Below are 10880 nucleotides of genomic sequence, written 5' to 3'. Positions count from 1 at the left end.
CTATTTGTTTAGAAAAATTTTAAATATATTTTTATTTTGTATGTAGTTCACTGATTTGACTATACAAATTGAAAGAAGTTAATATTTCATTACATAATTGTAAAAATTACACAGAACGAAAATTATAATTTTTTAATATAAAATAGTTTAAATTAAAAAATAAAATAAAGTATATAAAATTTAAATTTAATATTTATTATATCAATTAGTTTAAATAATTCAAAATTGTACAGATATAAATAGTAGTAATAAAAAAATTTAATAAAAATATGCCTTTTTTAGTTTCAAATTATAATGATAAAACTATTTATTTATTTTTCTAGAAAATAGAAATTTGATTTATATGAAAAAATTTATATAATAACATATTTTTTTATGTCATTAAGATTTCGTTTCATAAAAAAATATATAACAAGATAAAAAGGGTAAAAAAACAAAGCATGTGCAGTAAAGCATAAAGGAAACCTTAAAAAAAAGTATGTTCTTTACTTAAATCAATCACAAATAGTAAGTTTTAAAAGAATATAAATAGTTTTATAACAGCGACTTTTGCAGAAATGACATTAACTAATGATGGTTTTCAAAATTCATTATTCTAAAAAATTAAATATGTTACTTAAAATCAAGAAAGGTAGAAAAAGTAAAAATACTTGTATTAAGACTTTTGTTAACTAGTAAGAAAGGCTAGAAGTGTAATTTTATATACATAGTATACCATAATTCATTGTAATTTATCCCTGTCGTGTACCTCACTCCCCTTTTCTTAACAGAGTAAAAGACAAATTGGCATGAGTGTAGATGGTCAAGAATACCCTTTTCCTCGTTTTCGCAGCCAATGGTATTATTTCATCAGAAAAGTTTTTCTGGTATTCTCGGGATAGGTGAAGCATAGCAGTGTTGGGTGAATCCCCTCGATGGTAACATAGCATCAAACTACCACGAATAGTAACCACCGCAGCTGTTTTCAGACAGTTATCTCCAAAGTGAGTAAAATTAGTCTCTGAGCTCACCATTTTCAACATCTTGTGTCCGAAACAACTATTGTTGGCGAATTAGGGTTAGTGATTTGGGCTTAAATACTAGGAAATGGCGCACGATACCGGCTCCAGTCACGTACCGGAGAAAAGACCGATGACGAGGTCTTCGAGAGAGACATTGTCGAAGAAAGTCGCTGCGACTTCCTCCACCACTCCAAATCGCAAGTCGGAGCGTCTCGAGAAGAGGACTCCACCGTCGTCCGTGGGCTGGATGGATCCGAAGAGGAAGACGGAGACGCCAAGTCCGTTGAGGAGATCTGAGAGAACGAAGCATGTTTCTCCTTCGTCGGCTTCCAGGGATTCGGGTTCGAGGACGCGGCAGAAGAGGCATTGCAGTGGGAAACAGTTGTCGTTTGAAGCCAGCGAGGATGGACACGATGAAAATGAGGAACGTGGCGTGGAAGCTTCTTCGAGACCCAGAACTAGGAGAGTGACTGAGCGTAAGTATCTTGCTCTATCCGTTCTTAGTTCTTAAGCTAAACTGAAGAACTCTTTTAAATTGGACGATTTGAGGAATTTCATTTCTTGAAGAGAGAGTGGTTATGAATCGGTTTCAGATCAGTCGCAGTGTTATTAAAACTCGTGCAGTCAGTTAGAGTTTAGTGGGGTGGTTATGAGATGGTTCATATCAGTTACACTTTTATTCTAAAATATGGTGAGCTAGGTGGAGTTCTATTATTGGATTTTACTAGTACCAATCAATTTTAATTTATACTAAAAAAATGAAGAGCTAGGGGATTCTGTTATTGGATTTTACCAGTTTCAATCAATTATCAATGCCATAATTCCCTCCTAAATTTTCTGTATAAAAAAATATCAATCACATGCAGTTTTCTATCTCTCATACTCATTCACTCAGTTCACTTTGGCTGTTATAGATGAAGATGGGACTTAAAGCTAGTCTCTCAATAGTTTGTATTGTTATTAAAATTTGGATAGTTGAAAATGTGGCTGAGTGAGGTGTGCTAGTGTTAGTTAGTATATTTTTCATGTTAATATTTTAACTTTTGACTGGCAGATTGCCACGTGAAGACAAATGGGATGGATAGGTCAACTGAAGAAGGTGATGATGGGGTTGGGGGCAAGATTGATGGCTGTCTTAAAGGGAACTGTTTAGATTCTGCCAGGGATGATAAGGATATTGGGCTGCCTGCAGGTGCCACCGGTAAAGAGATGAAAGCTGAGCCTAAGTTGAGTGAGCCAGTGAAAGAACTATCAGATTATGATGTGACTGTAAATCCATTGGTACTGTCTAATACTGCAAGTTGTGAGCCCAGTGAAGCACGTGAAAAGGTTCAGTTTGATTCATGCAAAGAGGAGAGATCACAAATTTTAGGATCAAAGGATTTCATATCAAATGAAAATCTGATTAGGAAACGTATTGAGCATGTTAAGGATGAAAAATCAATATCTTCTAAGAGAAAAAGAACAATGATGGACAAGCATTCAGATGCTTCTGCTATGTTGGTGGAGAATAACAATAACAGTAACTTGTTTGAGGATACTCGCCCGTCAAGGATATGCAGCAATGTTGTGGAGACCAGTGGGTCATGTTCCAAAAGGATAAGGTACTTTATTTTTTAGCTAATGCTAGGGAATTAATCAATCTTATTCCTGAATTAATACAAACTAAGAATTTTAATCCATTCAATGCTCGTGCCTATTGGCAATTTGGCATGTTTTATTGCTTTTATTAAGTTTAACTTTCACATAATTTCCTTTTTTTCTTTCTTAGAAGATATCTTTCTCTGTATATTGAAAATACATATTTGGTTTTATGTCTAGGAAGATGTGAGATGCCAAGTAGGATTTTTCTACACATTGTTAAGAAACTCCCTGACCATTATAACAACCTAAAGTTTAGTTTGTCTGTGAAGATTGTATTGTTTCTGGGAAATGGGTCACATCCCATCAACACCTCAGATACCATTGATAATAATAAAATTTGACATGCAACTGAAAAGGGATAAGCTTATTTCGTTATCTCCTAAGCGGGTTTGAGTTTTGTTTTTTAGGCAGATCTCCTTATCAGATGTAAAAAAGGATTGGAGGAAATCGACCAATAATGTTGATCAGCCTTCTTCAAAGTTATCTACTAGGAACAAGGAAGGTTAGTTGTCCCCATCATTATTAAGTTTCAGTTTGTTCTGAGTTTTCGCAGTTCAATGACATTGATAAATAACAAGAGTTAAGAGAGAAAGATAGAGAAAATTGAATTTCTGAAAGAAAAATGTGATTTGGATGACTGTATTGAATCTATCTATTACATCAGATATAACTACTCTTAGAGTGCTGAGCAAGCAACAGAAACAATTAGTGAGAGCTGTCTATTTTGACTGCTGTCACAACTAACTTCTAACTATCCACACTAAGGACAGCTAAACAGCTGTTTACAACATATCACTCACACAGCAAGAGTTGTTGCAAGCTCATTGGTGATCAAAATGATACCTAAATTCTTACTGAATTAATCTTATCCTAGTGAGTGTGAAATAAGTTGTAGAGTAGTCAATCTGGTTTATCTGAGGGAAGATATAGGAACCAATCAAAGGAGAAAAGTTCTTCAGAGTTCAAATAGTGCCAAAGGAGGGAGTAATATAGGTGGCTTTTCCCATCTTTGGTGAAGATTCTTATCTATTTCTATGGGTTTCCACTCATCATAGCCAAGATACATTCTGCTCTTTTCTTTTTCTCATCTTCAAACTGAAGGAAATACGTACTAACTCCTGCTATACAGTGCTTGTTTCCTCCGTCCCCAACTTTTAAGATTTGAGTTAACTTGCCTTTCCTTATTCTTTTTGTCACAGCCCTAGAAATAATTTGCTTGATTCCCACCCTCACACACAAAACCAGGTTTCCTTACTGTCTCAAAGTGACAGTTTTTGGGCGTGCTGCCTCAACTGTCTTTTGTCCTTATCCCAGCATTGTTTGGTAATGTGAATTGCAGTTCCTAGTTCTTATCATTTGTTTGTTTGATCAAATGTCAGACTCAGCGAGATCTCAAGGAAACACTGTCGAAACTGACAAAATAAGGAAACAGCAGAGGAGCTTACATCTTTTACTGAAGCCAGAGATAGCAAATCTTTGTGAAATTCTGCATCTCCCTGTATGCTCTTGTTTTCTCTTTGCCATGTTTTACTTGCTGTTTGTTTGTCCTGCTATGGTCTTTTGTTGATAGTATTGCAATTTATTTACCAGTTTTTTTATTGATGAAATGCATTTATGAGACTATAAAAACATGTGCTCTTCAGTAATATTGATTTATGCATTCATAATTTTGTTGATTTGATACTATCCTTTCATTAAGTTCTGGATGTTATGATAAATTACTTATCATGTCACGTAAGTTTGCAATGCTGTAGTGTGAATCTTGTGAAGGCTGTCTTACAATGATGCGGGAATGTCGTCGGTTTTGGAAATGTGAAGTCCAAGTTTAAAAGGGTAGATCCAGGTTATGTTGAAGAACACCTGTTGACATGGAATTCGGATTTTGGTTGATATTGTAACATTATGTTTAGAAATTTAAGAGGGATGTCTGAAATAGGAAAAGTATTAGGTTGAAACTTAATAGTAGGTGTAGGCCTATATTACTTGTTTTAAACTGAGACAGTTACCATAAAGATCCACTAAGAAAACAACAATCAGTATATATTTCAACATAGCCAGGGGGGAGGGAGCTGGAAATAATTAATAATAACATTTCTCTGCCATGATGCCATTCTTTTGGTTTCTCCAAGGGTTTGTTGTTGATATTTTGATTTTATTGGAGTAGGGAAATGTGTTGGTGTTGCATTACATTTTGGTGAGTTACTGAACAGATTCAAATAGTTGTATGATGGTTAGATTCAAGGAACGTGGATCTATTTTTTCATAATATATTTTATTGTCTCTGACTTTGACTTATTAAAAATATAGCTTTGAATTCTTCGAATCCAACCCTGCATCCCCAGGGACTCATTTTTAAAACCTGTATGCTTGTACGAGTTTCACGATAGTTGATTTAGTATACTTCAATCTGGGTTCTAGTATCAGTTTGAATTTTGTTGTATTTTGACATTTTCTTTTCATGCAGGATGATGTCAAGAGTATGGTTCAAAATTGTCTTGAATATACTATGAACAATTACCAGATCTGTACAGAACCATTGCCAATATTACAGGCTTTTCAACTATCTCTGGTCAGAATATTTTCTCACATTTTTTTTTCTTTTTCCTTATTTTTTCCCTTTCAGTTTTCTTTGGCTGAGTCCTCTTGCTTGCTTAAAAAACTTCTTTTTAGCCTTTTTATAAATAACTGTTTGTAATCCCAAATCCAACTAAATCATAGAAGTGCACCATTCTTACAATTTCTTAGAAATAAGAATAACATAATAAATTAATAATCATTAGCATCCTTTATTCTGCATCAGTTAGCCTTTCTCTTTGGGAAGATCTAATACTCCATTGATGCTTGTTTTTTTCGTCCATTGATATTTTATCTGTTGCTGCAACCTAATGGCAGAAATTTTTTAGTCTGCACTTGATCTAACCAGTCAATTTCAACCTGTTTCTTATGGATGCCTTTTTGTATTTTATAAGTTGAGATTCTGATATGAGTAGCACAGTCAGCTGGTCAAATGAAGCTAGATTTAAGCTTCAATCTTAACCTGTTAAATTAAATGTAGAAAATTTAGTTTCTTAGGGTTTTCAGACTCTAAATTAAATGTGTTGTTCTCTTGGTTGCCTTTAATACGTACAATTGACAAGCTTTTGTGTACTTTTAAAATTTCAGTGTTTGACTGCTGCTGCTTTGCTAAATCACAAACTCAACTTTCAAGCTTCCCTTTTGCTTGCAAAGAAGCACTTGAATTTTGACTGCAAGAAAGAAGTTGTAGATGAAATCAATTCAAGACTTTGGGATCTGAGGGAAAGTTTTTTATCGCTCAAACGAAACTCTAATTTTGCTGGCTATGCAAATGCTTCTGAATCATCAAGTGGGGTTCATCCATATACTGAAGTGACACCTGAGGCTGAATTGGTAAAAACTGATAATTCTATAAATATTAGAGCCGTCCAGAAGCGTAAAAGCCAGTGGAACAAGCTACTTCTGATGCATCGGGAAGAGAAGATAAAGTTGAAAAAAGATATTGAGAATGAAAATGCTGAAATTCAGAGAAGGCACCAGATAGAGTGGGAAGCTGTTCGATCATGTTCTCCCAATGATTTGGTTAACGATGGAAAGCTTCTGGCTTTCAAAAGTGCTTACATGAAAAGAACTAGAGAATTGAATAGGCAGCAAGAAATACGTCTCAAGGATCTTGAGGTCAAGCAATTAAAAACAAGGCTGATGTTCCAAGAGTCTTCAGCGCCAGATGAATTGTTTAACTCAATTGATTTGGACAAACTTGGGACCATGGTCGAATCCTTACAGATTTGTTATCAAGCTCAGCATCATAATGCTCTGAAAGTCCTTGTGTCTGATCATGTTGCTGAAGGAAAGGGTTTCAATGATACAGTGGAAGTCACGGCAAGGACTGAATCTGTTGTTGGATTCTCTGAAGCTCCCGATGTCAATGCCTCAGTTGTTGCACCATTCGGTAGCACAGTTGAACTGCAAACTCGTCATGGGGAAGGGTGTGTAAATTTTAATCATGAATCCGATAATGATTTTGGGCAGGATGCTATAATACAAGTTCTGCCTTCACATAATGAAGACATATGTCACGGGGAAACACTAGATGTTCTTAGTGCAGAGGTGGCTCCTTCAGTCTGTAACACCAGCAGTTCTGAGAATGATCTTGTTGAAATTCCTTCTTCTAGGCTAGGGGAACTTGACGGGACTATACAGATCAAGCCTGTTTGTGGATCATCGATAGAAGTTGACGCTAATGGTTCCAATGATGGTGCAAAGAATATGACCCTCTTGAATTCTCAATCATCCAACGAACATATTCCAAGTGTAAATGCCATGTGCACACCATATTGTGAGAATACTGCACAAATCCATGACGCTGATAACAATAATGGTTCACATAATGCTGACACTCTGAACTCATCTTTTTATGATGAAAGAATTTCCTTGAGGAATTCAAAGTCACCTCAACATCGTGTCCATAATGAAAATAGCATGCTCACTCTAGATTGTGAAAAATTTGCACTTGATGGCAGTGGTTCAGATAATTTTATTCTTAATTCTCCTTTGGTTGATGAGAGAAATGCTGATAGGACCATAGTATTAAATAGAGATGAAAATGTGGGAATACATGAGTCTGTCAATTTGACTTCATCCACTGAGCAAATATCTGGAGGTGCAGTAGATGTCTCAGTTTTAGATAGTGTGTTGTCAAAACCATGTGGAGCCGATAGTTCCAGTAATAATAGCTCTGATGCTAATGCTATTCTTTCAAATCAATCTTCTATAGAGAAACAAAGTCACGATGGAGTATCATCAAGCATACCTGTTGGACAAATTCCAGGTGGAGTGTCAGAAACTAATGATAGAGCCATTGTAAATGTATTAGATGGGGAGGAAGCTAATTGGATGCCTGACGCAGTTAATTACCCTGACAATGTGATTCCTCAGAATTCTTCATCCATGGATCAATTAGCTAATGGAGGTCCAGTATTTGATGGCAATTTATCATCAGGGACTTGTACTACAAGCCCAAGCAATAGCCAGACCCTACCTGATGAACATGTTTCTGTCTTGATGCCAGAAAATAGCCTTGTAGAGGTTGAATTTCAATTAACACACAATGTGGTGGTGGATAAAAGTGCCACATTGGACCAGCAGGAAGGAGTATGTACAACCATGACTGAAAATAGTTTGTACCAGGAGACTCCAGTATCTAGACCAGTTGATTTTATGGAGCCTCTAGAAGTAGAGTCTCCACCTGACCTGGATGCTGCTAGAGAAGTGCAGAATTATGTAGTATTTAGTCTTGTTGATGTTGTACAAGCTAATCAATCCACTAATGATTCACTGGTCATGGAGACTCCAGAGGAGGGGCAATTTCCTTCTGCAGGTTTCCTCTCTTCCAACTGCGACCTATCCAACATGCCTTTGATGACTAGAACTGAAGATCAGCCATACAATGAAGATGATCTCCTCGACCACATTCCTGGAACATTAATTGAGATTCAAAATCAAGCTGTTGTGCAACATCCCTCAAATTCAGACCAGCAGGAAGGAGTGTGTAGTACTATGACTGAAAACAGTTTGTCCCAGGAGACTCCAGTATCTATATCAGTTGATGATCTCATGGAGCCTCTAGAACAAGTGCAACCACTATCATCTTTAGAGTCTCCACCTGACCAGAATACTACAATAGAAATGCAGAACAGTTTGGTACCAAGTTCTGTTGATACTGTACCAGCTAATGTATCTACGAATGATTCACTGGTCATGGAGCCTCCCGAGAAGGAGGGCCAGTTACCTTCTGCTGGTATCCTTTCTTCCAGTGATGGAGACCTATCTAACTTGCCTACGGTGACTGGAACTGAAGACCAGCCATCCAATGAAAATAATTTCCCCAACCACGTTCCTGAGACATCAACAATGGAGATTCAAAATCAAGTTGTTGTGCAATGTACCTCAAATGTGGAACTTGATTCTTCATGTTTTAGTCAAGATGTACATCCAGCCTCAAATGTGGACTTGGTTTCGCTTCTGCATTCTGGAGTTAGACAACAGTCTTCAAACACAAGAAATTTGTCTACTCTCGCAGCGATTAATAATCATCCTATACAACCTGCAAGCCAATCAGATCCCAGGATTATTCAACGGTTGGGCCGTGATCCGCTTAATTATGAAGTGGAAAGACTACATGTACTGACAGAGAAAAATAGGAAAGGCTTTGAAGAAAGGGTTAGCTTTTGGTTTACTGTTACTATGATGATTCTTATATTAGGTTATATACCCTCAATCTTTTCTTTACATTAACTACGTTATTTCTACTTGTTGGAGCAGAAATTGCAGTTGAAATCTGATTTTGAGGCAGAACTCGAGGAACTTTACAGGAAGTTTGACATTAAACATAAGGAGAATGAAGTTGAATTACAGAAAGTAAGGAAGGACTTGGATAGACAACATAGCATAGTTCATGTAAATATGAAATTGGCTGAGGCTTTTAAGGCTAAATCCATGGATTTTAAACTATCTGGTGCTCCAAGCATGCAAAAAGGTATATTTCTCTTTATACTAACTCTAGTGATGGTGGAAATTTCCATGCCCTTTATTGTTCTCCTTTTGACTGTACAAGTTTCTGCCGAAGTATATCTGCTGCTTACAAACATATCTAAACTGCTGATACGATTAATATTTTGCTAAGACTTCTTAACATGACAGTTTTGTGTTTCTTTTCTTCCATTCGTTATGTTCTTCTATAATTTAACCCCCAAATGGAAAAAAAAGAATCTGCACAAACGCAAATGTTAATGGACAGAGGGCTTTCCCTTTTGGTGGGGTGGGCTTTGTAGGGCTTTTGGAACCAAGCTCTCAAACTGTGCTGGCGTTTTCTGTTTTCTTTCTTTATACATAGTCAAAAACTACCAGTGCGTTTGGCGAGTGCAGTTAAGGAAGGTTGTTTAGATTTTTGCAAACATCAGGAAAGGGTTTATTTGTTAAATATGCCATTTTTATGCACGTCTCGATCTGCCCCAATTATTGTTTGTCTATTCTAACCACATTTTATATAAATGTCAGATGCAAGTTCTGTACAGCAATTATTTCAAGTTGCAAGTCCGCAAAATGGCACTCGGCCCAATATGATTCCTAGTCCATCTTCTCGTGTGTATTCTGCAGCCAGCTTGCAGACTTCCTATGGGACAACTACCTCTCAGACTACGGTACCACCAATACAAGCCATGTACAGTACGCCTGTAACATTCTCTGTTGGTTCTTCAAGACTACAACATATCAATCCCCTCTCTTCACGCTTGGGAAATGTTCAAACTGATGGGGAGATACGTGCCCCTGCACCACATCTCCACCCTTATAGAACACCAACACCCGTCCCAGCCTCCAGTTTCTGTACAGTTATGCGTGGGAGACCTAGTCAGCCTGCATTCGGTAATATTCCTGTAACTTCTCTCCCATTTTCTCACCAGACACCCCGGCCAACACTGGCAACCTTTCCATCTGTTCTTCAGAGGGGAGTTTGGCCACCCATTTTACCTGCCATTAATCCTCGCACTGATCCTAACAGTCAACACGGCATATATCTGCCAAATGTTCGGCCACATATGCCAGATTTGCCTTCGATGAACCTATCTAAATGTGACAAAAGTAGTAGTATCACCCGGGAAACCTCGGCTCATCCAGCTACATCATCTGATTTAGTCTGTTTATCAGATGATGAATGACTTGAGGAAGTATTTATGTATTGGTCCAACACTAGGAAATTATAATATCTCTTTCTTTCCCCTCGTTGAGGGGTTTCTAACAAGAATTTAGGAGGGTAGAAATTGTTGCGGTGCCAGTGCTCACCTGTTTCTATTGTGTTGTAATTATTGTGATTTTAAAAATTTATATGCAATGTAATTAGTTCTATTAGTCTCCTGAATTACAGTGATGTTTTGTGCTACTTTGTTGGTGGGGCAGATGAACAAGTGTTCCTTGAAATGAAGCGATTTGTTGTTCATAACGTCGTATCATTTTTTATGTTCTATATAAATACTTGTTAATGTTTTATGTAAATAAGTGCTCCAACAGTCCTCTCTAAGCAAAGTAATTCATTAATAAACAAGTAAAGAGTACTTAGACTGTTTTTCAAATTTATATTACTCTTTTACAACGGGTTTGATTGGGGTGATTTAGTTAAGGGGAAGGGAGGGATGGGAGAGATGAAATAGGTGAGAAATAAGT

At 36.8% G+C, this 10880-nt stretch overlaps 1 protein-coding gene across 3 annotated transcripts; it reads left to right on the top strand.

Annotated features, from left to right (window-relative positions):
• The first annotated feature begins 765 nt into the window (after window positions 1-765).
• LOC137836404 (uncharacterized) lies at window positions 766-10659 on the top strand. 3 transcript variants are annotated; one of them, XM_068645152.1, is made up of 8 exons: window positions 766-1477; window positions 2056-2605; window positions 3053-3147; window positions 4025-4143; window positions 5110-5214; window positions 5808-8882; window positions 8985-9198; window positions 9720-10659. In XM_068645152.1, exons 1-8 carry the CDS (start codon window positions 1087-1089, stop codon window positions 10376-10378), a joined length of 5208 nt encoding a protein of 1735 aa, XP_068501253.1. In that variant the 5' UTR covers window positions 766-1086; the 3' UTR covers window positions 10379-10659. The 3 variants fall into 3 exon arrangements, with proteins under 3 accessions (XP_068501253.1, XP_090153518.1, XP_090153519.1); XM_090297393.1 differs by lacking the exon at window positions 3053-3147 and having other exon boundaries at window positions 955-1477; XM_090297392.1 differs by lacking the exons at window positions 3053-3147; window positions 4025-4143 and having other exon boundaries at window positions 869-1477.
• The last annotated feature ends 221 nt before the right edge of the window (window positions 10660-10880 follow it).

The sequence above is a fragment of the Phaseolus vulgaris genome, chromosome 11 (genome assembly GCF_051622355.1).
Source record: "Phaseolus vulgaris cultivar YP4 chromosome 11, ASM5162235v1, whole genome shotgun sequence".
Taxonomy (NCBI): Eukaryota; Viridiplantae; Streptophyta; class Magnoliopsida; order Fabales; family Fabaceae; genus Phaseolus; species Phaseolus vulgaris.
Note: the sequence above shows the minus strand (reverse complement) of the source record. Positions and strands in the feature narration are given on the sequence as shown.